General features: G+C 55.3%; 2 protein-coding genes across 24 annotated transcripts in view; both read right to left on the bottom strand.

The window, feature by feature from the left end:
* Window positions 1-2035: 2035 nt before the first annotated feature.
* NKX6-3 (NK6 homeobox 3) lies at window positions 2036-6704 on the bottom strand. The gene is made up of 3 exons (XM_040480574.1): window positions 5795-6704; window positions 3679-3848; window positions 2036-2285 (listed from the first exon to the last, which is right to left on the bottom strand). The coding sequence occupies exons 1-3, from the start codon at window positions 6174-6176 to the stop codon at window positions 2046-2048; spliced, it is 792 nt and encodes a 263-aa protein (XP_040336508.1). The 5' UTR covers window positions 6177-6704; the 3' UTR covers window positions 2036-2045.
* A 2195-nt stretch (window positions 6705-8899) lies between these two features.
* The window catches only part of ANK1 (ankyrin 1), a 219143-nt gene continuing 200232 nt past the window's right edge, over window positions 8900-27810 (bottom strand). For 8 of the 23 annotated variants that reach the window (XM_040449367.1, XM_040449631.1, XM_040449435.1 and 5 more), the window contains 6 exons: window positions 26475-27033; window positions 23192-23489; window positions 19052-19135; window positions 17892-18032; window positions 17499-17632; window positions 8900-11411 (listed from right to left, as the gene is read on the bottom strand). In XM_040449367.1, the coding sequence (XP_040305301.1) occupies window positions 17534-17632; window positions 17892-18032; window positions 19052-19135; window positions 23192-23489; window positions 26475-27033 (1181 nt within the window). In that variant the 3' untranslated portion in view covers window positions 8900-11411; window positions 17499-17533. Of the gene's footprint in view, window positions 11412-17498; window positions 17633-17891; window positions 18033-19051; window positions 19136-19682; window positions 20133-23191; window positions 23490-26474; window positions 27034-27810 lie in introns of those variants that run through there. The other 15 variants (XM_040449573.1, XM_040450310.1, XM_040450176.1 and 12 more) reach the window with 9 other exon arrangements.

Genomic DNA, 27810 nt, shown 5'->3' with positions numbered 1-27810 from the left:
AGGGTTACTACAAAAGGTTAGAGCCTCAGTTTCCCAGAGGTCCTAGCTGAGGTCTTCCTCCTATTCTCGTTCCCACTCCAAGCTGATTCCACTAACCAGAGTCTCCGGCCCCGGGGGGCCAAGGGACTTGGGACTGCAGAGGGGCAGATGACTAGCTACCCGAGCAGTTGTGGGTGTTTGCATGGATCATTAAAGTTGGAAGGGGCCTGAAAGCCCACCTCGTTTTAGTCTCTCACGTTACAGGCTTTGTGAAAGAAAAGGCTTTGAAGGGCTGCGCCTGGGGCAGCCTTAGAATCAACTCTCACGTTGCTTTGTCCCCCTTCTGTGACTTGGCTTAGATCACTTCTGAGCCTCAGTTTCCTCATTCATGTAATGAGGCTACGCTAATGCCTACCTCCTGGGTTTCTTGTGAGGGCAAATGATGTAATCGGGCCTTGGATGTGGGAGAAATTAGTAGGTAGGTAGGTGTTCGGTTAATGTCAGTGCTTCTGTTCTCTTCCCCTTGATCTTTTCCTCATGGAACCTAGTTCCTCAAACAGTTCATTTCTCCCCGAGAGGCTATGAATTCCAGGAGGCCAGGAACTCCATTAAAGTCTTGGGTTCCCCCCCACCCCCACCCCCCGCACCTATGACAGTGCCTGGCATTGACCAGTGAGATTCCCAATTGACTGGTGTTGTGCAAGGGAGCAGACAGCCCTGCCTTCAGGGAGGAGGGCCCCTCACAGCTGGCTTGGCTGGGACTCCGCGGCCGGTTTCACAGAAGCACACGAGCCACGGGGAGGTTTCTGGGACTTTAATTTTTACTCTTTATTTTTTAAAAGCCAGTAAAGATGGGCAAACGCTCGGTCCCTTTTGGGCTGCACTCCTCCCCGCCCGCCTCCCCCAGCCCCTCCCACCTGCCGGCTGCTCAGCATCACCTGGGCTGAAAAACACCACCCCGCTGGACAGTGCCCTCGACTGCGCAGGCTCCAGCGCCTGCCGCGGGGCGGTCTCAGGAAAGGAAGGGCCTGGGGCCGGGGAGAGGTGGGGGTCCTGCAGCCCCTCCCTGCAGGGGCCTCTCCCTTCCTGCGTGGGGGAACCCAGTTGGAGAAGCCGGGGGTTCTGAAGTCCCTTCCAGCCCTGCCATCCCTTCCCTCTCCCCGGGTGATCTTGCCCTTGTATCAGCACCGAGGGCAGCCCAAGGGGGCGGCTCTGGGGTGCAGCACCGACCCCTAGGATTCTCTCAACTTTTCTCTGCCTCTTCCTCTCTCTTTCCCAGCCGGGGTGGTGGGGGTGGGGTGGGGGGTGGAGTTCTAGTCGCTCCCTCTTCTGGGGGAATCCCCGCGGAGGGCAAAGTGGAGAAAGGAGACCAGGAGAACCTTTCCCTCCAGGGGTGTGATCCTTGAGTTAGGATGTCAGAGGCGTTTCTTCTTCGCTGGGACCCACTTCCCCTCCCGGAGGTGGATTTCCTCCAGTCCAGGTCCTGTATTTAGTTCTGGCCTCTCAAGTGGGATCCTTCCTGTGCCAAGGTCTGAGGAGGGAACCCGGACGTGCTATCTTTTCTTCTGCAGTCGGCCAGTAGCCCATCTGGACCCAGCACCCTGGTCTCCCAACTCCGAGGGTGGAAGGAAGACCTCTGCCCAGGCCGACTGCCTCCCTGGGGGTGCCCCCCCCCCCGCCCCGCCCCGCCACCCAAATCACAGTGGCACGTCTGGGACCCCACAGCCAGTTTCCTGGCTCTGGAGCCAGGTCGCTTCCATCCACCTGTGCGCTCACGAGTTTGCGGGGCTGGCAGGTCAAGGCCTGGGCCCCCAGAGGTGCAGAAAGGCCCAGAGGTGCCAGGGCTCGGGCCGCGTTTGTACCTCCCTCCTCCCTCAGCTAGACCGGCCCCCTTCACCACCACCTCCGCCCCCGATCCTCCCCCTTCTCTCCCTCCCCCCCCTCCCTCCACGTCGGCGCCGGGGGAGCCCTCGGCCCTGGGACCCCCCACCCCACCCGCAGGGCAGGGGAGGGGCTGCGGTCGGGCCTCTGCTGAGACGCGGGGGTGGGGGCGGGCGAGGGGGGCGTCACACGCTGTGTGCGCCCAGGCTGAGCACCGAGAAGGCGGCACGGTGCTTGCGCAGCAGCAGCCGGATCTTCTCGTCGTCCGAGTCGGGGTCCAGCGGCTTGTTGTACTCGTCGTCCTCGTTCTCCGAGGCCGCGCGCTCCCCGCCCGCGCCTGCACCGCCCGGGGCCCGAGGCGTGGAGGACGAGGGCTCCAGCGCGCTCTTCTTCCGCCACTTGGTCCTTCGGTTCTGGAACCACACCTGGGAGGAGAAGGAGCCCGAGCGTCGTGCGCACACAGCACACACAGGGTCCCCCTCCAGGAGGTGACTCCACTCAGCGGCAAGGACACTCGATCCTTATTTTTATAGTATAGTAAAATAAATGGCTCAGTAAAAGAACAGGTTGTAATATTCACACCGTTTTCTGGGGGAGAGGGTAAAATAAAAAATGTAAGTGCAGCAGCCCTTTCTGCTAAGCTCTAGCCCTCCCTGCGGTGTATTTTCCTTCTCCTTTGCCACGCGGGGCACTTGGATGGAAGAAGCCAAACGGCCAGGCATTCAGTAGGTGCTCAAAAGTCATCCCTTCTTCAGTTTCATAGACCCTCACTGAACTTCCTGAATAATTTCTCTCTAATTACAAAAATAACATATTTTCATTGCTTACAATAGTTGAAGAGTGCAAAAAAGTACCTACAGAAGCAGAAAAATGCGCAAGAAGACCACATTTTTCTCTCCACTTCCATTCAACAGACCAGGAGGCTGCAGAAGTAGGTGACTAGAGATGCTAGTGGAACCCAGACCTGGGGCCCAACCTGCCCCTGTACTTCCCTCCTCTACCCTTGAATTCGTCACCATGTCACAGCGTGGAGCAGTTGTGACATACCTCAAAGCTTTCTTTTTGGGGGGCCCCCACCCAAAGTCTCTCAGGAGAGATCTAACATCAAAGTTGCCCTCTGGGAGCCTGGTGGCAGGAGCCTGTTTGCTGACTTCAGACTCTGTGGCACGTATTGTGAGCATGGCCACTGCATCCGGCTTGGAGGCTTCCTACACCAGATATCCTATCCGAGCTTCATTTGGGTGGCCCTGGGAGGAGGCGTTATCTTTATTGGCAAACCAAGGCCAGCTCCTTCTGCTAGCCAATGCAGCAAGACCAAATCCAGCCCTAACATGGCTCAGAGACTGATTCCTGATCTGGGCCAGAGGCTGCCATCAGCTCTTGAAATTTCTTCTGGTCAATGCAGTGCAGAGGAGGGGAAAGCATTAGGTTGGCGCCCCTCGGATCTGGGCTTGATCCCCAACTCTGCACTTAACAGCCAGGTGACCTTGAGCAAGAGGCTCAGCTGAGACAGTTTCTTCATGTGTAAAGTGGGTAAGAAAACCTACATCAAGGGTGCTTTATGGATTAAATGGGGTCCTACACTCAAGGCTCTCATAACAGAGAGCAGTATTGACAGCCTTTTTTTTTTTTTTTTTTTTTTTTTTTTTGGTGATGGTGATTATCACCATCTCCAGGGTTAGGTGGGCAGGCAGTGCCCAAACAGCAGGAGAGCCAGGAGTTGCTGGGAGAGTGAGGCTGCCTCTCTTCCACTCTGTGGCATCCTGTCCTGGCAGGCTGCTCCCTGCAAGGCAGACACCTTCTCCCGCACAGACTCACCTTGACCTGCGACTCGGTCATCCCCAGTGAGTATGCCAGCCGTGCCCTCTCGGGGCCAGCCAGGTACTTGGTCTGTTCAAAGGTCTTCTCCAGGGCAAAGATCTGATGTCCCGTGAAGGTGGGCCGGGTGTGCTTTTTCTTGTGGATGCTGTCGTTCAGGGGGTCCGGGGCTGGCGGGAGGGAGAAAGTATGTGGTTAGCGGGATGAGCAGGGGTCCCAGCCCTGTCCTGAATCTCCCACTGGGCAAGCTCCTTCGCAGAGAAGCCACTGAGATTGTGGGGGCGTCGTGACACCACTAACCAAGCAGCATTCCTGGCATTCTGACAATAGTGACTGTGGCGGCCTCTGCTGTGTCTGGATAGAGAGGGACCTCCAGAGGGCACCTGCCCCAGTCTATAGCATCTTAGGGGACAGAGGGAGCTTAAAACCTGCCCTGGTCTCATTCCTTGCTGTGTAATGTTTTCACTACTCAATAGGACTTTCTTCCCAGTCTCAGCGACACCAGGAAAGAGACCAGGCACCTTCCACCAACAATCGGGGCCCTAGGGGTTCTGGGAATTCCTCACTCCCTAATTCCCTGTTCTGGAGATCCCATTTTCTAGGTTTCTGAGAAAACCAAAGCCTTAAGCCCCAAGTTACTGCTCTCCCTTGTCACCAGGCCTAGAAGTCATGTGGCCTCAACCACACCTGAAGAGTTTGTAAGGAGGCTCAAGCCCCTGACCCCACCCAGCTAGGGCAGCTGTTCAGGCAGGAGCTGGGCTGGAGGGCTTCGGGGCTCAGGGGAAGCAGAAGGCCCACCTGTCGGGCCTTGTTCAGTGCAGCCCGACAGCCCATGTCACGTCTCCTCATGTTACAGGTGGGGAAACTGAGGCACCAAAAGGGGAAGAGACCTCCCAAGAGACCATCATCTGCAGTTCTCTCTCCCTTTGTGTTAATTCAACCACTGACTCAGATATTTTCCTGTGTGTGGCTGTGCACTTGGGATTGAAGAGTAGGGATGTGGAGAGAGAGTGTGTGGTGGGGGGAGGGGACGATGGAGGTGTGAGGGACGGAGGCCTAAAGTATCCCCGAAACCACTTCCCAGAGATGAGGTCTTCGCCCGCATGGAACTCTCCATGTTTCAGGTTGAGTCAGCGGTGGGCGGTCAGGCAATGTGACCGCCTGGAGAGGCATAGCAGATGGGGAGGCCAGTGCCCTTTGGTGGGGAGGGGGGTTCCTTGGTGGGCCCCAAGCTTCTACTGCAGTGGGGCAGCCCCGGTGTTAGAGAGAAGTGCAGGTTCCCTCCGCCTCTGCCCCTGCCTGATCCTGGCTGGGCCTCCGTGGCCCAAAGATGGCTCCTTCAGCCACCGTCACCCTCCCTGCCTCCCAGGTGAGCCTCACCTGCCTATGCACGACCTGCCACCCCCTCCTGGCCCTGACTGGCATCGCGGGGGCCCTGCACCAGTCCTCTGAAAACAGGTCTGCGGATGGCAGGGCAAGGAGACCCCCCACAACAACTACAGCCAAGTCCAGCTTGACTCAGCGGCTGTTCCTGGAGTCTGGGCTGTTGTCGCTGCTCCTGTTGACATAAGCCCTGTGGAGGACGGTGGGAAGCCGGCCTCCTTGAACACAGGCAAGACCAAGATGGGGTCAGAGTGCAGCCTGTGTCCCTGAATGGTGTCAGGGCATGCGTGGGCTCTCTGGGAAGGTGATGCTGCAGCAGCTTCTCACTGGGGACTGCACTTGCTTGCTTTGGATGAAGAAGTGACATGGGCTCCCAGTGGGAGAAGGAAGGTGAGCTACCAGCCGGACCCTGCACAGGGCAAATGTAGGCTATCTGGCCTTCTCCAGACCTGGAGACCCCCAGGTTCCCTAGGAGGGCGGCTGAGACAGCAGCTGGTAAGGGCGGGGGGTGAGGCGTGTGGCGCCTGCCTGGATGGGGTGGGCCAGGGAGGGGACAAGTCATTCCTGAACTGAGGTGGGACGTGGATCCAGGTGTCTGACGGCTGAGGAGAGGTGGACGGCAGGTATGGACCACCCCGTGAGTGTTCCCTGCCCACACCTCCTCCTGCCCTGATCCTGCGGTGCCCACCGCCTGCCTGCCCGGGGTGGGGGTGGAGCCTTGCCCTGTACTCACTGTTGCCGCACTGCCGCCCGCCTCGCCAGTCCTGGCCCGTGTCCGCCCAGCAGTTCCGGGTCCGGGTGGGGTACTCATTGCCAGCTTTGGGAAAATTCCCCACCTGGGGTCCATAGTAGACCCCCTGGGAGCCAAGTCCACCAAAGCCTGCCACGTGAGGGTAGCTGGAGAGGAGGCCGCTGTTCGGCGTGGCCACAGGTCTGCTCAGGATGTCTGTGATCCCATGGGGGGTCCCGGCGGCCAGCTGGGGGCCCAGCCCCGGAGGGCTGAGCTTGTAGAAGGAGTTCTGCACCGAGTACTGGCACACGGGGGCCTTCATCTCCGAGAACTGGGCCAGTGGCGTGTTGTTCAGCAGGAATGTGCCCTGCAGGTTGGACTCCATGATCTTCGGGTTGGGGTGAGGGGAGGTGAGAAGCCCAAATCCAGGCCCCTAAAGCCAGAGACCCCAAGCTCTGACCCAGAAGCCCATGGCAGGTTTGAAGGGTCAAAAGCAGCCGAGCCCCAGATTGCCCTCCCACCTAAGATATCCGGCCCAGCCCTGGCCTGGGGACCTGGCACCTGAGTCAGCTCCTCGGAAGTCAGGTGCTTCTGGGGCAGGTGAGAGGCCTCACCAGTGCCCCTTCCCTCTCTGTCTGTCTGTCCTGGAGAAAGGCGGCTCCCCACGCCTCAGCTCAGACCCCTTCTCTGCCTCTGAGTCTGGGGACCCTCCATGAGAAGTTTTAAGTTCAGAGAAGCAACATTTCCCTGATAAAGATATGGCCCATTAGAATACAGACCGGAGACTGGCTGAGCTATGAGAGGCGCGGCGCCATTGGTCGAAACCCACACGGGCCTCACATTGGCTTTTCCAAGACAAATTGCACTTTGAAAGATTGACTGTAAAATCAGCCAGGGTGTGTGTGTGTGTGTGTGTGTGTGAGAGAGAGAGAGAGAGAGAGAGAGAGAGAGAGAGAATGAGCTCTGGAAGCTCTGTTCATTCTCAGAGGGTCTTTCTGCTCCTGATCCCCCAAGTCAGCTCCTGGTCCCCCAAGTCCAGCTTCTAGGAAAAAGTGGCTGTGGGGGGCCTGGGGCTCCTGAGGCAGCTGGAAATCCCAGTTCCAGCAGCTGCTCCCCTGAGGGTGAGGAGGCCAGGCTCAGGGGTCGCTGTCCTGGGGTGCACGGGCCCCTTTACATGCAGATGCTCAAGCCACTGTGGAGTGTGGAGTCTGAGCGTGGATGCTCCTCTTCCCTCCTCCGAGCTGGAACGGGTAAGTGGGGAGGCTGGGCTCTGGGGTGGTGGGGGGTGGGGGTGTGAAGCTCTGTGGCCCGCCCGAGAGCCTGGCAGTGGGGGTCTGCCAGGCAGATTGGGGCAGGCGGTGGGAGTGGAGCAGCACTGCATGTGTATTCTCTTCCCACCTCTGCCTCCGAGCAGCCTTCCCTGATTCCCCCTGTCATCCCATCTTCCTCCTCCGAGGAATCACCTGTGCATCTGCTGGAGCTATGGCCATGTTCTGTCTGGCTTGGCACCTGGGTTGGAAAGCTTTGGTGGCTGAGATGGCTGTTGATTCAGTGGCGGGTCTCCGTTGCAGGCACTTTGTTAGTGCTCAGTCACTATTGGATGGATGGGACTAGGCTGAGTTGCAGAGCACCCATGTCTTTTATTCTAATGAATTTTTATAATACACAAGGCTCTACTGGGGGCTATCATCCATTGTACAAACAGGGAAACCAGGGTAAATACCCAGTTGTTTCTGTATGGGGCAGCATCCTTTCTTGTGGTCCTTGTGGTGGTGGTTGTTTTGTTTTTTGTTTGTTTGTTTTTAGTAGAAACTAACATGCCACTGGTCTGAACATTTAAAATGACAGGAAAATAGTGATTGCCAGATAGATTAGATAGACTTCTGTCCCTTCTCTGCCTGGCAGTTCCAAATCCTTTCCTGATCAGGCCGTGGGCTCCTTGGTTCTCTCACCACCCCCTGGTCCCACTTTGGTAGGTGGGACCTGCCTACGAGGGCCTTCTCCTGGACCCAGAACTCCCGGGTGGTGGTGTTCTCCTCTCACACAGAGCCACACTCTCCCTGAGCGGCTGTTATCTGCTCTGGTAGAACTGGCTGCTCTGGGCCATGTTCTCTGTAGTGTAAATGATGTAGGTTAATGCGAGAAAGACCTCACACAGGCTGTGGAGGTTATTTCTCTGGAAGTTTAGACTAAAAACAAGAGACAAGGTTCTTATTCATCTGAGTTGGCTGTGTTACCAAGCTGTCTGGAGTTCAGGGAAACTTTAATTCCCATTCCCAGCGTTGCCGCCTGGCCCCACCCAGACAACCGTGATCCTGAAAATGTGATTTTGAAAACCCTCTGGATGATGCAGTGGCACAGTCGGCTGGTCCCTTGGCCTGGGTGGCTTTTCTGATACTGAGAGAGAAGCTACAGATTCAGAGCGAGGGCTGGCAGTGCTCCTAGGACCCTGTGACTGTGACTTGGTCACCCCCTAATGATGGGAACGTATGAGGAAGAAAAGCTACAGCAAACGATTTGATCCTTATTTACTGCCAAGCTTGCCAAAGGCTTCATGTTTGGGAATCCCAGGATGACAAAATGAAGAGACTTTAGCAATTTTTTTAATCCATTCCCCCATTTGACAGATAAGAAAACTGAGGCCAGCTTGGTGACCAGCCTTGCTTGAAGTGTTAGGAACTAGGTAGGAACAGGACGATTTTCTTAAAAGCTCTTGAACTTTGGTGGGATTGAGGGCAGGGGCCAGACCCCTTCACAGGGGGGTCCTGGGGGAGTCCCCCTTAGTGTATGCCAGCCATGCACCCTGGGAGTTTGTGGTACCCGCCTCCATCTACCTTGGACTTGCCCCCATCTCAGGGTAATGCTTAGGAGACAGAATTCTGTTCTTTCAGCCCCAGGGGTTTGAAGCCTCTGGGCTTCTCCCAGAGTGGGCGGTTCTGATGGAGGGGCTGCCCAGGTATCCGGGGAGTGGGCACCTCCCCGAGATGCAGGCCTCCCTGATGACTGATCCTACCCCCAGACTCCTTCGGGGCCCCAACCCAGGCTTCACTCCTGTCCCAGCACCTCAAATTCCCCCAGGACGAGCCGGGAAGGAGAGACGGAGCCCTGTGCCATGAGTCAATTTCTTTATTAATTTTGACATTTGTTCAGCTGGTGTAGGGAGAATGGTCTATACATCAGAGTGGGGGGGGGGGGTTCTCTCCCCATAACAGAGCATTTGGGAGGGAGTCAAGAAAAGAGTCATTTTCATAACAATTAAAAAAATCAAGGTAATTCCAAAACTTCTAAAAAGCGTCTAATGTGCAGACTGCAGCATTCTCTAGGCATCATGTGGAGACCCCAAACTCCTCCCCTAACAGCTCCTACTAGCAACTGGAGCGCGCAGCCATGCCGCCGAGGACCTGGGGCCGGCGGGCCAAGCAGCCATGCCAGACGCAGCGGAAGGTGCCAAAGCATAGCCTGGAGCCGCGGGGCCCACGCTGGGCTCTACGAGGGGCCACGGGGGGCGGGGGACGGGGGACGGCGGCCTGCGGGGGACGGCGCGGGATCGAGGACGGGAGGCGAGCCCTGCGCCTGTCTTCCTGGGGCGGGCGGGCGCCCGGCCGACGCAGAGAAGCGCCGCGCTCCTGCGCCCCGCCGCGGGGTCGAAGGCGTGGGGGGCCGGGGCCGCGCCTCCCGGGACACAGCCCTCGGAGTACGCCTGGCGCCCCCTGCGCCCGGGCCGCCCCCCCCCCCCCCCCAAAGCAAAGCGCAAGCCGCCCGGTCCAAGCGGAGCGCCTCGGCCGGCCCCGGGCGCGTGGGGCCTGCGGCCTCCGCCGGGAGACCTGTGCGCTGGTGACAGGCACCAGGGCCGTGGGGGCTCGGTCGTGAGGGAGCTTCTGTGCTACTTGGAAGGTTTGATGTGTCTGAGGACACCTCAGAGGAGAGGCAGGGAGGAAGGTGACAGGACGTCCACAAACAAAGGCTCTTGTGAGCGAGAAGAGCCTGCCAGTCTCTCTCCGGGCCCTAGAGGGCGCCCGCCGCGCAGGGCGGGGCGGATTGTGCTGATTCGGGCCTCGCTCTGCCAGAGGCTCTAGTGTATCTTTAAGGCTCTTCCCTGGTGGCACCGAGGCGAGGAACAGCCAGCTGTCTGCTTCCTTCCTGCTCTGACCGAGGGCCTGGACTAGGAGGGGCTCCGTCCTAGCCCGGGGCCTCCAGGTGGCCAGTTGCTCTCTCCTCCTCCGGCTCTCCTCCCCCTGGGCCCGTGGTCAGGAGTGGGCCCCTCGCCCACCTCTCCGAGTGGGGCAGAGGGGCTTGGTCAGAGTGGGGGCACTGAGGCTGTCCGGCCTAGGCCCCCCATCCTGTGGGCTGCCTGGACTTAGAGCACCAAGTTGGCTCTGGGAGACCTTGGGGGTGGTGGCTGACTTCTAAGAACTGGCAGATACATTCAACTAGCCCTACTCCCTTCCTCTTTCACTGAAAGACAGGCTGTAGCTCCTTCTCCTGCAGCCTGGAGAAGTCCTCAGGAGCTGAGCTGTTAGTGCTTTGTACATACTGCTAAAGTGTTTCTATTGGTTTGCATAGTATTTATTGTTTTTCATATACACAAGGCTGATTACTGTACAGTTTACACTTTGAACACAGACTATGATATAAGTGCTTGAAGATATAGAAAACCTCCTCTCTATTGAACATGCTGGTGCAATCCTGGGACAGCCACCGGCCCGCCCCCAGCTGAGAGAGAAGACCCTTGCAGATGGGGCACTGGCTCCCTTTGAGCCCTACAGCTAAGCCTGGGGGTCCTCGCCTCTGATTCTTAAGTCCCTAACACAAGGAACCCTGAATGCACTCTTAATGATTTTCCATTGGAAGATGATTAATACTGAGACTGGCAGAGAGAGAGAGAGAGAGAGAGAGAGAGACAACATAAAAAAAATTCCAGTTTATCCACAGGAGAGTCTATACAGCTTCGGACGTCACAGTAAAATCTGTGTGTATACTGAGGAGAGGGAAGAGGTGCTTGTGTGCGTGTGTGCGTGTGCCTATGTGTGTGTCCTGAATGTCATATAGAGCTTTCTGGGAGGAGCGGCCCCCTGGGGAGGCGGAGGGGACGTCACAAATGGAATGGAGGTGTGTGGCGGTGGGGAAGGCTGGCAGGTGGGGACATGGGATTAAGGTGTCAAACTGATTTTGTGCCTTTTTTTTTTCTTTCCAGGAAGCCCACATGGATTTCCTACAGATAAGGTTGAAAAAAAAAAGTACCCTGTAACAAGTCAAAATTAAAATGATTTAAAAAAATATATCATCCCCAGCCACAAAAGAGCCCTTGTTCACTTTTGCGTTCATGTGCTCTCTCGAGCTCGTTTTCTATCACTCTCTCTCTCTCCCCCCCTTCTTGAGGCATTTGTCCTGATTCCCAACAGAGGTCCATCATCGCTAGAGGCAGGATTGAGGACTGTAGGTCATGCGTCTACAGTCGGCCGTTCATGCGAATAGGAGACTAAAGGAAGTCCCTTACAGAGATCATGCCGTTAGCCTAGAGGAACAGTGCGCCACTCCTGCAGCCCTCTGCTCCAGCTCTCCTCTTGTGTGCATGGCAGAGTGTGTGTGAAGTTCAAGGGTTGGGTGTCGAGGTGTGATCCTGAGGGACACAAAGAGAGAAAGAGTTACTTAGAATGTAAAGATGCAGCTCCCAGCAAAACCCCCAAATGCTGAATATTGTGCTGGCTGCTTAGGCAGGGTCAGATTCAGGAGAAGCGGCCAGCCTCCCCCAGCAAGGCAATGCGGTGAAAGGCATTGAGCTCAGAGCCCCTGACCTTCCTGAAATACCAGCCTGCCTACTCCCACTCCCCAGCCCAGAGGCTGCCTCTTAGGCGTGGTTGCCCAAGCCTGCCCTGGTCCCCTGCCAAGTGGGCGACCTCCCCAGAAAGCCCTCCTGTGTGTGTGCTCTGTGCCTCGGAGAGGAGGCAGAAGGCTCCCATGCCCACAGTCGCCTGGGGAGAAATCCCCATGAGTAGATCCTTGTCCCTAGGAAAGGGGCCAAATTCATAAGCCAGGGCTTCTGCTAAAGAGGGTAGCGAGCCGTGCCCTCCATTTTTTCAGTTCAGCCAACATGCATTGATGTCTGTAAGTGCCAGTCCTGGGGACCCGGAGATGGAGCAGACGTGAGCCTCAGGAGCTCACGGCCCCAAGGGACGACAGTCTACAAGCTCGCACTGTCAGGTGCCTCTGGCTCTACTCCCCATGCCCCTCAGATGGACCAGCTCTGCAGCGGCAAAAGAGATCTTTGAAAAAACAGGTGCGTTCTCCCTAGGATATCATGTATCTTAGGGTGGTGGACAGCAGCTCTGCCTGCAGAGTGAAGTCCCAATTCCGCAGCCCGGGATTCACAAGGAGACACCACTCCTGCCACCCCATGGGGCCTCCTCCTCCAACCTGGGGTGAGAACTCCGTGTTTCCAAGACTGGCCACTCAGGATTCTGTCTGCGGGACCTTGGGATGGATGGCGAAAAGGAGCACACATAAATAAGGCGGAGCTGACCATCTCCTGGGCAGGGTAGGAAGTGACAGAGAAAGGCAGAAACTCATTCTGCAGCAGAGCTGTCCCCAGACAGGGAGCTGCCCTGGGCCCTACAGGTGATGTGGTTAGGAAGGAAGCTGGAGGCGGTCAAGGTGAACTCAACCCTGAGTGGTTCTCCAGGGATTGGAGGGTGGTGCTAGGTTCCATGCCAGAGGCTGCTACAAAGCGGAACAGCAGGCCTTCTAACGCTGTGGCTCAAAAGCACTGTCACCCTGGAGGGCAAGACTCTTCCATCACTGCCTGGGCTTCCCTGTCGGCCAAGCTGGTCTCCTCGGAGCCCTCCAAACCTACAGTGCCCTGCAGCTTCCTGCCTAGTTCGAGGCTCATGGATGCCATCCAGTTCCCTCTCTGCTGAAGCTCTGCTCACCGCCTTCAAGACCTCTCCTCCAGGGAGCCTCCCTGATAACTCCAGTGCCTTCTCATTTCTCTCCCCTCAGCTCTGGAAGCTCCCTGCGGCCGCTGCTACCTTTTATTCAGAGAGATCACAGGGTGTAGTGGTTAAGAGCAGGAACTTTGAAGCCAGCCAGGTTGCCTGAGTTCATATCCTGTCTCTGCCAATTTCCTTGGTCATGTTACTTGCACTCTCTGTGACTCAGTTTCCTCTGCTATAAAATGAGGGCAATAATAGGATGTACCTCATTAGATTGTGGTGATGTTTCAAAGAGCTACAAAATGCTTGGGACAGTGTATGTGGATGTCAACCCTGACTAGGCTCTCTGGAAATGCTGCCGTCTTCGTGCTCTTTCCTGGGTCACAACTGCAGCATCTCCCTGGCTGGGGTAGAAACACTCTGAGGATAAAGGCCAGGCCTTACCCTTCCCAGTGGTTCGTCCCCTAGCATCACCCCAGTGCTAAGCACGCCTCAAACAAGAGACATCTTAAAGTCTTGAGCCTAGGGAAAACAGCTTACCACTTCCGCTTTTCTGCCCAGACACAGAGCAGAGGAGACAGGTGAGGCCTTAGAGATGATTCTATGGCAAATGCTCGTCTCGTCTTTGGGTAAACTGAGACTCCGGGAGGAGCAGTGAGGGGGCAAGTGGGAGTACCCAGTGGTGGCAGGCGGTAGGACTGGAAGGCAAGTCTCCTGACTGCCCTGGACCTTCCACTACCCTGCACCTCTTGTTCCAGGGGTGCCCGAGGGAAAGGTCTCACCTTCTAGAGCGCAGGAAACAGCCCCTGCCCACTCCCAGTGACAGTGCTGCTCAGTGCCTGTCCCAGTCCATCTGCCCCCACCCTACCCAGTGTCTGTGGCCCTCCCCTCCAGCTTCCCCAGCCCCAGATCCATACCCCTGCAATGGCTAGGGAGTAGGGTAGACTGTAAGTTAAACAGCAAAATGAAACATGACCCCTTGCCTTCCTGCCCCTTTGGCCATTGAGATTACTAATTGCTTAACTTTTAAACTTCCTAAAACACTCCACTGTTAGAGCTAACACAAGTTCTTGCAACCACAGTGTCTGAATGGAAAGCATCTCTTAAAAAAGAAGACAAGAGGGGAGCCTGGGTGGCTCAGCCGGTGAAGCATCCGACTCTTGATTTCTGCTCTGGTCATGATCTGTTTGTGGGTTCGAGCCCTGCATCAGGCTCTGTGCTGACAGTGCAGAGTCTGCCTGGGATTCTCTCTCTCTCCCTTTCTCTCTGCCCCTCCCCTGCTGACTCTCTCAAAATGAATAAACTTAAAAAAAAAAAAAAAAAAAGGAAAACAAGAAAAAGCAGCAGCCGTGTGCCACAGCTTCCTGAGAGTCCCAGAAGCTAGAGCCACACAGACACAGAGGAATGCCAAGGCCCGGTGCCTGCCCAGGATGCGGGCAGCCCAGAGTGCTACGGGCTGCCCCCGCACAGCCTTCCAGCCACCCATGCCACACTGTTGCTCTCGCACAACTGACACCCAATTCTTAGACCTACATACTTGGGCACAAAGCAAAACCCACTAGCTGCTACTGTCACGCACAGTCAGGCCTTAACTCCACAGCAGTTCTGTGGCTTCTTACCCACCTCCAGGAAGCAGCCCCCTCCACCTGCCAGGCCTTAGATACAGAATCCTTCTCAAGATGGGAGTGACTGGGAGGAATCAGACGGGTAAGGGGGGTTGATTCAGGTCTCACCTGGAATGGGGGTGTTCTGCTATCTTTGAACAAACTATAAACCATCATTCCTTTCGGCCCATTTTTCAATATCATACCTACAACTGTGCTGCATCACCTCTAGGAGGTTTGGAAGGAAAACCAAAATTGGTCAGATCTCATTCTTCCATACACATAAAAATTACTTGAGAAGCTTGACTCAGAATCCTGAGTTCCAGGATTTTAATTCAGTAGGTCAGGGGCAGGACTGGGAATGCGCCTTTTAACCTGCCTCTCGGATGATGGTGACGCAGGATGTCGATGACACTTTGAGACACGGTTGGGTGCACATTTGACAATGTATATGGCCTTTCACAAACATGAAAGGCCCCCTCCATCATGGTCACCATCCTACGAGAGAAGAGTGGCATCACTACTATGCTATGGCTAAGGAAGGCAAGGCGTGACGAGACCGGCTGACCTGCTACGTCATGCTACAGTCCCGTCTGCGCTGAGCGCAGGTGTCCTTCACCCTTCACGACAGCCTGCCCAGTTGCCATGACTATTTCTAAACCTTTCTACTGAGGTGAAAGGGGACTATGTGCAATCTCCCTCACGGGGGTGGAGGCTCAGGACAGTCAAATGACTAATGCAAGGCATCAGATCTGGAGGAAAAGGATGAGTCAGGCCGTGAATCTAGACTCCTAAGTGCCAGCTTTCACTCTCTCTGAAACAAAGAGTCAGTTCTTGCCATTTGCAGTGGTCATGTTCCAGAAAGTTGCCAATACTGATCCACCGCTCTCAAGGAAAATGCCTAGTTAGGTTCCTGTGAACCTCTAGTGGCCACATCTTTGTTAGACAATGAATACGTAACCTTGATTTATGCTTCTGTATAGGCACCTTATTTAATACATATTGTTGATTACTTAACGTTGAACCCACCACCAAAACAGTGCTCTAACTCATGGCCAGTGAATCCTATCTAACGTACGTCTTTGTCCCTGTAGGGCACATCACAGCCTTCTTGCTCTTAGGAAGACCATTTTAAACAGCTCTTAGGAGCCACTTTAAACAGCAAAATCAACAAGCACAAAAATGCAAAAAACATGGCACTCAACAACAGCCTGCAAAAAGGACACCCGTTCATAGCATGAGCTCCATTAGGGGGGCAGACTGGCATCTTGTTCGCCCTCAGCTGGGAACGTGCGCCAGGGCAACTCCAATTTCTTGCCACGGTGTGTGTGTCTGTGAGCGACCGTGAAAGCACCGCGAGTGTGGGTTTGGGGGTTGCCATAAATATTCGCCAGTAGGCAAATTTGCCAGTGTGGAATCCACGAGTCCCAAGGGCTGATGGTACATGCATGTGAGTGGGTGGCAGTAAGTACTGAGGGTCAGAGGACCATCTGCCCTTCAACGTCTGCTCTGCAGCCCTAGTCTTGCTGGGGCCGGTGGGGGGGGTGGGGAGGGGCGGGGCACTGCTGGCCACTTGGGACCTGGGCAGAAGCCTGCCTCCACACTGGCTCCCTCCCCACTGTCCCCACCCAAACTTCCCTCGCCCGTTCTCAGCAGAGGCCCCGGCACTGTGCTGGAGCCAGGCTGCCTGGGTCTCCTGACACCCACGTGCAGTGGTACAGAACCGTATCTCCTTTCGGAGTTTCAGCCACCCTTGCAGATCATGTACAGAAAATTAAAATGAAGAAATCTTAGGCTCCTCCCCTCCCCCTAAAAATCGGAGCCAAACAGAAGCTGAAAGGTAAGGCCGCTGCTGCCGCCACTACCATAGAGAAAACAAGGCGCAAGAGGACACTTTTCCTTCCACTCTCAGCTCCTTCAAATTATTTGTACTTTTGTATCCTTTCCGGGGCTCATCACAGTTAATCCACTAAGCCAGCAGCCTGGTGGGACCCCCTCGGCAGGGCCAGGGTTAACACTGTGACCTCCTTAAGCTGCTGAGGAGTCAGGTCTAATTTTATCCTATAACTGGATCCGTAGTCCTCTTTCTTTTGCCCAAGTGCTGAGGTGTGTTGGGAAGCCCAGAGCCAGCACTTCTGGCGGCTTGGGAGGCAGTGGCCCTGCTTTTTGCTGAATGCAGAAAGCCAGAGCCTGCTTTCCTCTTGGCCCAGAGCCACCACACCCTGGGGGTTGAAATGGCAAGAGGCTGGTTAGTGCTGTGCTGGGGCCAGAACGCTTCCTTGCTTCCTGCCGACTCCCACCCCGATGCATCCTGTACTGAGCTGCCCCGAGCTGGGCACAGCAAACGGCCTCGGGGCAGCTCAGTACAGGATCCCTCAGGGAGGACGGAGGTCAGAGCTGGCCGCTGAAGCCCCCAGCACCGCATGGGCCCACTGGAGAGCCTTCGCTGCAGCGTCTTCACGGCCCTCCCTCATTGCAAATCACCGCACACCCCTGCTCCTCGGCCACGCATGCTCACGCACGCCATGCACCCATCCCTGACAGCCCTCCTAACTGGCTGGGAGATCGCCATCCACCCCCCGGGCCTGTTTGCTTCACCCTTTCCTGGAAAGCAACAGAGCGACGTGTCTCAAGAAACATCACAGAGAAGTGGTGCCTTGGGTTCACAGGATTTTTGACGGGTTCCAGGTTCAAGAGTCAGTGTTGTTCTAGGTCTATCACTGCTGGAGCTCTTCCTGCAGACTTGCGTTGAAATGGCATAGCCTAGGCAGACTCTGCTGTGCTCCCCGAGACCTGTCCCCCCTCCTCCAGATCCCCATAGCTTGGCTTTCAGGATAATATCAGCTACTGAGATTTGCTGAGTGCTTTCACTCATCGAGGCATTTTTTTCAAATCTGTATTTTTTGTACCCCCAGAGAGGTAATCAGCAGATGGTATTGTTTGCTGTTTTCTTGAGGAGGACAGGGATTCAGAGACACTGTTAGTAGGTTGGGAAGCGAGAATCTGTGTCTCAAGGCCACAGCACCACTGTTCCTCCTGCATCATGCTGGGGGTGGCCGAGGGGTGAGCTCCCCTGCTGAAGGGGGAGACATGAGCAAGTGAGCAGCCATTCTCAGGACCAGCCACTCCACGAGGACCAGGCCATGCAGAAAGGATGCAGAAAGACGGTGTTACCTCCAAAGAGGCCATTTGAGGGGAGGGGCTAGAGATCACTGCTTGCCCCTTTTCAGGCTGGCCCGCTTCACTATCTGAGCCCCCTTCCTGCTCTCTATCAGGTCCGGCTGCAGGCTACTCCCTCTCAGCTCCACCTGGAGACAGCAGCAGAGACAGAACGCAGGACAGATCACACAGAGAGACAGGCAGAAAGTAGGCATGAGAACGACAGCACTTCCGGCAGCCGTGGAAACCCTGCCTGCCATGGAGGACAGAGGCACAGGGGAGACCAGAGGAGGTGAGCATGGTGCAGACTGGAGCCCAGAGAGGGCGGGTGCACAGGTGAGCAGTTGGGAGAGGTGACAGGCGCTCAGAAGGGCGAGAGCCTCTGGGAGGCTGCAGCCGCCGCAGTACCTTGGCATGTGTCATAAAGTAATCAATATCAGCTTCCATCTCACTAGGGTCCTCCAGGGGCCCCTCAGCAATCACCTCCTCATGCTCCTGGGTGTCATCAGCACCAGATGAGTCTATCTGCCGAACAACTTTGCGAATGATCTGGAAGAGAGAGGGAAGGGAGAAAAGGCCTGTGAAGCCATTGAAACAGAGGATGAGAAGAGCAGGTCCCCGGGAGTGAGATTTGGGGGACAGGCAGCCTTTGTCCTTTGTCCTAAGGTGCCCTTCCATGAGTGGCCAAGAATGGGGACTGGTGTGTGACCACCACCCGCCCCCCCCCATCACTGTGTGGAAAACAGGCTCTGGGCAGCCTCAGAGGGGCTAGAATTTGCAAATGGGTCTTAGCCGATTTCATTAATGATCAGAGTTTGCCTCTTCATATTGTTGGAAGGTCACTCTGTCTTCCGTGCATTGTGAGCTCCTGAGGGCAAAGCGTATTTCCTTTTCATCTATGGTATTCCATGCAATTATGTTCCCTTATTCAGTCACCTGAATATTCCAACACTGTTTCCTCTGCACCTCCCATGTACTGGGACTGGGAGATGAAAACAAAATAAGATACAGTCCCTGTCTGCATGAAGCACACTTTGTAAGAGGAAAGATGGCCACCTGAGTGGTCTTGCTTCAATAGCGGGAGCAGCACCACAGTGGAAACCCATACAAGGTCTTCCCTTTGCTCCTCCTCTCCCTTCTGCCCATGCCTATTACGGTGCCCAAAACCTGACAGGCAAAATCAGGTCTGCTGAACTAAAATCTGCTACCCATTCAATGCACCTCCACAGCCCTTTTGGTTTCGCAGGCCCATGGTAGTTCGGGGGCCACCACCTTTCTGTCTTACAGCTGTTTTCAGGGCTAGACGTTGCTGGACTAGGTTTGGGCTGTTCCGTGGAGCCTGGTCCTTCTGGAACAAGTAGCAGGAGCTGAATTCAGGCTGAATCAGTAAAGTAGCTTTGAGGAATGTCATGCCGGACCTCAGAAGACCAGAGCTCCCGGCACCTGAACCTGTCTCTTTGTAGCCATGTTTACCCTCTGTTAGGGTAGCAGTGAGAAGCTGGGAGGTGAGTCCAGCACCATCTAGCCCCCCTGTGTCTCTCCAGCTCAGGAGGACTCTGTGCACCCACCTTCTTGGTGACAATGTTGCCCTGCTCATCTGTGAACTGTTCCTCTGTCACCTGCTCCCCTGGAATACTCTGAAACTCATTCCCCTAGGATTGGAGAAAAGGAGAAAATTCAGCATTAGTAAGCGCGTAGTCTGGGAAAGAGGTGGCGGATGAAGAAAAGAGTGGGAGCCAGCAGCCACAGACGGACAAATCCCCACCGCGGCAGGAAACTCCAACTCAGCAAGTCGTGGCACACAAACCGAGAGCTCCAAGCGCGAGCGGTGCCCCTGGGGGCCGTGGGGCCTGAAGATGGGATGGAGCCCCAAGCTTGCGAGATTGATACCCTCAACAGGGAGCAGGCAAAACCGGGCTGGTTACATAAGTTTTACAGAGGAGGCCCTGAGGCGGGAAGCGAGGCACCTAATTTCGATTTCGACAGCACCTTCCGGTGTAGAAAGCCCTTCCACAGACACTGAGGCCGGGAGTGTGGCCTCCCAAGTCCCGGAGCTGAGCCTCCGGTGCAACTGCGGCGCAGCGGGCTGTGCAGAATCCGCACCCGTCCCCTGACGTGGGGTCCCGCACCGCCCCCCAGCTGCTGCCCGCACACATGGCAGTGCCGTGCCCTCAGCCCTGCCTCCTGCCTGGTGGTTACCTTCAGGAAAACCCGACGCCGGACCACCCTGGTGGAGATGGTCTCCTCGTCGTCACTCACGCCCTCGCTCTCCCCCAGCTCCTTGTCCAGCTCCTGGTGGATGTGCTTCAGCACAAAGCACAGAGAGCCCTTGACTATGTGCATCACGTTCTGACAGCTGACCAGAAAGAAGCCCAGGAGCACTAGGGTGACCAGGAGCTGGGTGATGAAAGTCCACATCCTCACCTCCTCAGCAGCTGGGCCCTCCAGGGACTAGCAGGACTAGGGGTCCGGCTGCTGTGGGGGTCCAGTCTCTCATTCTCCTCTGGGACTCCTGAGTGCCCCTGGGGCCCCTTCCATTCTCTCTCCGCAGGAGACTGGACGGCCTCTCACCACAACTGCCCCGCTGAGTGCCCTCCTGCTGAGCTGCCCTAGGCTCTGCCCTCACGCCTGGGTGACATCAGGCCTCGATAATTTTAGCTCCCCAAACCAGCTGCTGGGGCTGTCCAACTGGGCTAGAAGGGAGCTGGCAGGTGCGTCTATCCTGGGCACTGAAAGCGCATGTCAAAGTCACTCTGTGAGTGACTGGTGCCCCGCCCTGTGCTCTTGCCCTCCAGGCCTATGCGAACTACAGGCAGTGCTGCCCAGGAACATGTTCCCTTTCGGGGACTCCAGGAAAGCTGTTCGAGAATGTGGCTACTTGTGTGTTTCCCTGGGCTGTTACTGCCGTGATGAGAACGGAGTTCACCCCCATGCGCAGGGATGGGACTGGCTAATACCCTGGACAGACAGTTAGGGGTTTCTTTCAAAAATAGCCCTGGGATGAGTGATTTGCTCAGGCCTAGCCAAATTAGCCCAGTGGGGTCCACACTGGTGGTGGGGCCCCCTGGAAGCCCTTGCAGTTCCCATCAGCCCCGAGGGCCCTCTGCACTCCCCGCCCCCTTTACCGGGCACAGCAACCCTAAATGTAAGCGTGTAACTGGTGTGTCTATTTAAGGCCTGTCCTCAAAGGCTCTTCCCATGCTGGGCTGTCAACGCCCACGAGCAGGAACCATGTGCTTTAAGCTTGTCTTCACAGAGCTGATTCACAAATGCAGCGGGCAGCAGCTGCCGCAGAAAGGAATTTCACTTTCGGGATCAAGCTGTTCCTCTTTGAGTAACAGGGAACAAAGATCTGGGACACAGCCAGCTGACCCTGCAACTCACTCACTGTAAGGGCTGGGAAACCTGGGTACCTTCTCTGGGCCTCAGTTTCCTCCTTCTGTAAAACAGGGACGACTAGGAGTGAGTACTGCTGGCAGGCAGGATTCTACGTGCATTTCATACACTAACCCAGTTAAGCCTTCCGACGACCCTGCCATTTTTCCATTTTACACAGAGGAAATAGAGGCACAGAGAGGTTAAATAACTTGCCTGGTCAAAGAGTAAGGAAATGACTCAAGTTTCAAACTCCCATCACTACACAATACTGCCTTGTTTCAACAAGGAAGCACCTGGAAAAAATAAAAGCCCATGGCACATGCAAAGGAGCTGGGCACTGGAGAGCATTCACTGTTAGCCCAGATAAGAGTCCAACTTCAGATATTTCCATCTGGGGTCTCAGAGGAGAATGTCCTACAGTCATCTCAGGCTTGCCTTCCTGGCTCCAAATTGGAGGGCATCTCTCTGTCAGTGTTTCCAGAGACTTACTGGAAATACTAGTAAATGGGCTCTTTGGAAACCCTTCAATGGGCCTCATTATCATCTCTGGGGTCCCATCCGATGACGAGGACAACAGCTCACCCACAACATCCAATCCTGTCCTAGATTTGGAAGGCATCAGGCCTGGGGGCCCTTCATAGCCACTCATTCCGACTGGGAAACGGGATCCGGACTCCTCTGGCCCTGACACTGGTTCACTGTGTGACCCTGGAGAAGTTTCTCTGGAACCTCAGTTTCCTCAATGATAAATGAGGCAGTTGGACCCTATGACCTAGAAGGTTTCTCTCATGACCCCCTAGAGTGCCCTTGCTTTTCCCCCAGTCCTCCCATGACCAAAGGCTGACTGCAGAGGGGCCATGCATAAGAAGGCTCCTGGCGTCCTTCTCTTTCCCAAGGATTCAGGATCATAGACCCGGTTAAGAGCACCCATGCTCTCAGCCCAGTGCTTGCTATTAGGAGCAGTAGAAGTGCCAAAGGCTAGCCTGATGGCCAAGAATGCACAGGGTGGTCTGGGGTTAAAAATGGACACAGCTGCCTATCTTGTCCAAGTCACATACTTGGAGGGAAGTATCTAAATAAAACCATATTGGATTCCTAGCAGTTCTTTGCAGCCAGCATCCCAGCACTATTGTGCAGCTAACCTGGTCGTGGGGGCCCCAAGGTGCCTGCTAGGGCTCAGGTTCAGGTAGGTCAGAGAGAGAAGAGAAAGCAGCAGAGGGGAGAGAGAAGAGGAAAGGGCTCCCAAATGAGGAAACAGTGCTGACTGAACCATAAGAAACCAAATGAGACGCAGAACACATCATTTATGCACACGCTAAAAATGCATATGCACGGAATGGCCATGCAGATTTTATAAAAGAGCATACATTAAAAAGGCACAGCTTAATAAGGTATCTGGGTATTTTGTTTCAAAATAATACATTGGGGGAGAGAAAAGTGGAGAAGGTATAGATGAAACAAGATTGGCCATAACTGGGTAACTGTACAGCCTGGGTGGAGTGTGCATGGAAATTAATATGCTATTCTGTTTTTGTATTTATTTGCGATTTTTCAAAATAAAAAATTTTTCCAAAAACACATTAAAATGGATGTCTACGGGAGTGGGAATGTTGGGGGGCAAGAGAATGTGAAAGGGGAGTGAAGCTAAAGCAAACAGATAATAAGTACAGCAGGGCAAACCCAAACAGAGGAGGGAGGCCTGAGGTAGGCAGAGACAAGAAGTCAGGAGCGAGGCCAGCAGGCCTCTCCTGGTCCACCTGTGGAGCCCCCCACAGGATCACAGAACTCCTGAGCCAGTGCACCTTGGTGGTAATCCATTCACTCCTCTTTTACCAATGAGGAAACCCAGATGCCGAGAAGAGAGTGGCTTGTCCGTGGCCACACTGACCATGGTGGGACCAGGGTCAGTCTAACACTCAGGTCTCTCTGCTCTACACCCTTCCTAAAACACACCACGGAAAAAGAAAACAAACAAAAACCATGGCTTGGGAATCAGCCAGACCTAACTGCAAAGCCTGCCTCTCATCCTGTGACTTTGGACAAGCGGCTCGACCGTCAACTGCCACATGGGAATGACAACAGAGACCCGAGGCAGTGTGAGCATGACATCATAGGCTGTGTGCCTGGGATGCCCCGTGAATGTTACTTCCTTCCCTCAGCAGAGACCGGGGCTTTGTATCCTTGCTTCTAGAGAAAGTGAAGTCACAGCCACAACTTTTAAAGAAAGGAAGCATGCTTGGCCTGGGGCTTGATGGAATGAAAGGCTGCCCTGGGCCTCAGGCCCCTCCAGTGCTGGCAGGCATCAGCAGGTGTCTCTGTGGGCGTCTCACCTCTGCCATCTGGGAGAAAGTGCTCCGAGCCTCCTGCACCCACTCTTGGTGGCTTTGTCGTCTCCGTTCCCTGTCGGCCTGCAGGCTCTCAGCCTCTGGTTGCTCCTCCCAAATGTGCTCAGTTGCAGACAGCAGGACCTTCTCATACTCCTGAGACCCACTGGGCTCCAGCTCTTTGATGGTGGTGACTGTACTCTGGAATGAGTGTGGGCCACGTACGACCCCCTCTTGCCAGGAACTTTGTGCAGCATCTTGTAGGTATGAGACAATGGAGCCTTCTTCCTCCCAGTCCTGCAATCTGGGGTCCAGGAAGAGAGAAAGGGCACTGGGTCGCCCTTCAGTCTCTGGCCGCTCAGATACCCTCCCCCTCCAGAGCGCTGGCTCCACATCCCATACTGCACACCCAAGGGACGGGACTGCATGAGCAATTACACATGGTCAGCACATAGCTGACTGCCCTGTCCAGAGAGGCACAAGTGGCCCGTTCCTGCTATCCAGGTGGAGAGGGCCACGGGTACCAGTGCCACTGGCCCATCCCTTTAAGTGGCTGGCTCTTCACCCTGGGCTCCTGAGGCACTTGGCTCACACTGATGGCTGTCACCCAGGTCTCCATGCCCATCACCTCCTCTGCCTCCCTCCAGCCCTCCAGGCCACCTGCACTCCACAGTCCTTATCCCAGTGCTCATCCAGTAAGGCGACCACTCTCTCCCCATGGAAACACAATCTTCTATGGCTTCTGGATACCACATTTGCCTGGTTTTCCCCTCTCTCTGGCTACCACTTCTCAGTGTCCTTTGTCAGTTTCTCCTAATTTCTCTGACGTCTGAGCACTGGGCCACCTCAGGCTCAGTTCTCAGACCTCATCTCTACCTACATCTACTTCCTAAGTGAGCTCGTTCAATCCATGACTTCACATCCCACCTGTGTCCTCATGATGCCCAGGTGTGCACACAGAATCTCTTCCTCAAGCTGCAGATGTATATGCCCAGCTGCCTCCTGAACGTCTTTGCTCTGGGGGGCTCTAACAGGCATCTCAGGGATAGCACGATCAAATCCATACTCCTGACTCCCCCCCCCCCCCCCGTTCTGCCCAGTCTTCCCCACCCTGCACTACATAGCCTCTTCATCCTTCCAGTTGTCAGGTCAAGGACATTAGGGAATTCTTAGACTTCTCTCTCTCACACTCCATGTCTTATTTGTCAGCAAACCTCTTGTTTGTTCAACTTTCAAGCATATAACCTGAACACAATCATTTCTTACCACCAGCACTGCCGCCATCTTGGTCCATACTAGTAGCAGCTCTTACCTCCTGGCTCATCTCCCTGCCTCTGCCTGACCCCTGGCCCTGTCAGGCTGTTCTCAAGGCAGCTGCCACATCACCTCACTCCCTCTGCTCAAAACCCTCCAGTGGCTCACCATCCCACCCAATGAATGCCAAAGTCTTTCTAGGAACTCAAGGCTGGACGTGTCTGGCCCCATTAGCTCCTTCCATCACTCTGCTGTGATCAGTGACCTTCTCACTGGTCCTCGACTAGGCCATGCATGTTCTACCACAAGACCTTTGCACTGGCTGGGTCTTCTGCTGGATATGTCCCCTCTGGTATTCATATGGTTCACCCCTTAATTCCTTCTGGTCTTCACTCCAACGTCACAGACTCAGGCCTCCCCTGCTACCCAATCCCTCATTTTGGCCATCCACTCTCCACACAGGTATGTGCATCCCACCCTCTTCCCTCCTTTATTTTCCTTTTTAGCACTATCATGTAACTTTTACCTTTTAAATACTTTCCATTTATTTGGCTTTATCTCATTTATTGTCCATTTCCTCACTAGACCACACACTCTCTGCAGATGGGAGACTTTTCTGTGTTTTGTTCAATGCCACATCTTCAGCACCGAGGCACGTTTATAGGTGCCTGGCACACAGTAGGCACGCAATACATACTGTTGGGTGAGTGAATGACATTCATCTGTCCCCACCGGAGGGCTGACCAAGGACAGAGAGCCAAGCTGTACCACACCCTGCACTGGCACCAGGCCTTCCGGTTCCCCATTTGGTGGCCCTGCTGGGACAGTGGTGCAGCGGCTGGCACATAGTGTGCCCTAAATGCCTGCTGAATGAATGGTTACCACAGGTTGTTGGGTGATGGCCTCTGTCACAGGCATGCCAGTATTTCACTCTACTCAGTCTGTCCAATTCTCCCCACTAAACAAAGGATTCATTTAGGAAACAAAACCCAAACAAAATAAATCCCTGCTGTCTCCTCTTGTAAATGGCTTTCTCTTCCCTCCTACGTCGGTACTTGGGTCACACTGAGTGGACCCGGTCAGACTGGGCTTCTGAGAGGGTCTGAGGGGGGATGTGGGTGGGAAGAGGAAGTGAGAACAGATTTCCCACGGCCTGGCCAGACCTGAGCAACCTGGGTGTGCTGGCTGTGCACAGCCTTCAGGGAGCATGTGAACTCTCTCCTTGCTTTAGGGAAAATCTAGGAAGTGATATGGAGGAAAGGGCCACTGTGGCCCAGTTCCTATGCCAGTCCAGGAAGGCCAAAGTGACCCTCCACATTCTGCCCAGCCCTAGGGTATGGTGGGCCCACTGCCATGGATGTGAGTCGGGCCTGTGGCTTCTACAGCATCTGCAGAAGGCCCTTCTGCCTGAACCATCCAAGCCCCGCTACAGGCACAGGAGCAGCCCAGGAGAATCACCCGTCTCTCAGTAGATGAAAGCTCTGTCCTGCCCCAATAAGCCCACCAGCCTCACACTTTCAAAGGGGGACAGTTTCAAAGGGGGCGCCATTATCAGCTCGGTCACACGCAGGGTGTGAGACTGCCTGAATAACTTCCCCGGGCCCTGCTGCTTCTGGGTTTCTAAATATGGTCTTCAACAGCCAAGCACCCAACAGAAAGGGCCCAGGGCACCTACACTCAGCTGCACTTTGGAGAGGTGGCTCTACCAAGCCTTACAATCTCTCTCTCCTAGCACCCTTCCCTGTCCCAACGCCCCGGCCTCTCCCCTGCTGGCCACACCCAGGGGCATCCTGGGCGAGGACTGGCCTTTACAGATCACTGCTCCACTCCTACAGGACAGAGGGCTGAGCGAGGGCTGGGTGACTTCACAGGCCAGCCGGCACCACGCTGAGCTGCTTTGCTCCTGGGCAGTTAGAGCGCAGGGTCAAGGTCAGTGGCAGCACCTGAGCATTCCCTCTGTACTCACTGTCAGGCACCATCTCACCCGAAGCCCAGGAAGACGAAACGTATCCTGTCATGGCAGCCCGGCCCTTACCTGTCCTGGCTGGTCTCCATCACCCGACTCACGCTGGGGGATTCTGTGATGTGGGCTTGCACCCTCTGCTGGCCTGAAACAAGAGACACTTCATTCTCTGAGTCTTGACCTACACCTGTGGAGTCCTCCTGACTCTTATGACCTGGCAGCTTCTCTTCTGACCTCTGACCTTCTTCCTGGTCAAGCAAATCGATAAGGCCATTTGTGGCATCTGAATCCACTGTGTCATCCTCCACAAGGTCCAGAGAGCCCAGCATGGGGCCCTGGGGTCCCTCGGAGAGCACCCCTTCCAGCTTCCACTCATGGCCGGTGGCGTCAGAGTCCTCGGCCTTGCTGCACTCCAGAGAGGAGTCCTCAGCAGTGACCAGGGAGGGTGTGAGGCCCGCGGACCACACCTGCATGTCAGACATCTCCAGCATGGTGTCATGCTCCGTGGCCGCCAATGGGATGGCATCTATGACGGCCACCTCGTTCCAGTACTGGTCTGCACGCAGCGGAGAGGGAAGTGCGTACTGCAGGGAGGCAGGGGACAGCAGCTCGTCCTGCAGCGAGGAGTAACCTGGATGGGCAGACAGAGGGCAACATGCTCCAGAAGCGATTTTTGTCACACACACTTACGTGCAAATCCACACACACGCACACGCCTGTGCGTGCACGCGCGCGCGCACACACACACACACACACACACACACACAGGCACAGCCATTGAAAATGCATGCACATTCCGGGGAGGGGGCTTTCCAAGCTCCGTGTCCAATGCTCAGGCTTGTGGCTGCTGCCCGGGGCACCAGGGCAGGAGAAACAAGGCTCTGTGGGAGACAGCCAGGAAGTAGGGGGTGGAGACGAGGGATCCTTTGCTGAATGGCAAAGAGAAGAGATTGGAATTCTTTCTTGTCCAGTTCAGAGCGCTAGATCAAGAAGCCTTGAGTCAAGGATTTGTGCTCCAATCTGTCTAACCAGAGGAAAGCCCACTTCTTGATGTCTGGGCAGAAAGAAATGTTGCTCTTTCTTTGCTTGAAACATTCCTTTAGCACAGTCCTTGGGGTATCAGTCAGGAATGTACCTTCAAGGGAGGGTACTGCCCACCCAGGTCTGGGGGCAATAACCAAGCTGCCTTGGAGGGTCTAACGGGGTGCACCGAACACCCACCCTCCGAGCGCTGGTCAAATGGCAAACCATTTGGTTCCAGATGAAGTAACTTTTCCTCAAGTTGCAGACTGGTTCTGGAAATGCTGAGTGCTCTAAAGTGGCACAAGGGAGAGTTCTAAGCATTCAAAATAGGAGGCCAGGTCAGAGGGCAGCAGGAGGCCCCGGCACATCTGCCCTGACACTCCTG

This window comes from Herpailurus yagouaroundi, unplaced genomic scaffold (genome assembly GCF_014898765.1).
Source record: "Herpailurus yagouaroundi ecotype Mexico unplaced genomic scaffold, PumYag 28, whole genome shotgun sequence".
NCBI classification, from domain to species: Eukaryota; Metazoa; Chordata; class Mammalia; order Carnivora; family Felidae; genus Herpailurus; species Herpailurus yagouaroundi.
Note: the sequence above shows the minus strand (reverse complement) of the source record. Positions and strands in the feature narration are given on the sequence as shown.

Excerpts from the sequence above, each read along its gene's own strand:
- NKX6-3 (XM_040480574.1), bottom strand. The coding sequence starts at position 6,176 with ATGGAGTCCAACCTGCAGGGCACATTCCTGCTGAACAACACGCCACTG. Across the intron at positions 3,849-5,794 it reads CGGGCGGCAGTGCGGCAACA|CCCCGGACCCCCTGAACGAC; the intron begins GTGAGTACAGGG and ends CCCTCCCGCCAG. Across the intron at positions 2,286-3,678 it reads TGACCGAGTCGCAGGTCAAG|GTGTGGTTCCAGAACCGAAG; the intron begins GTGAGTCTGTGC and ends TTCTCCTCCCAG.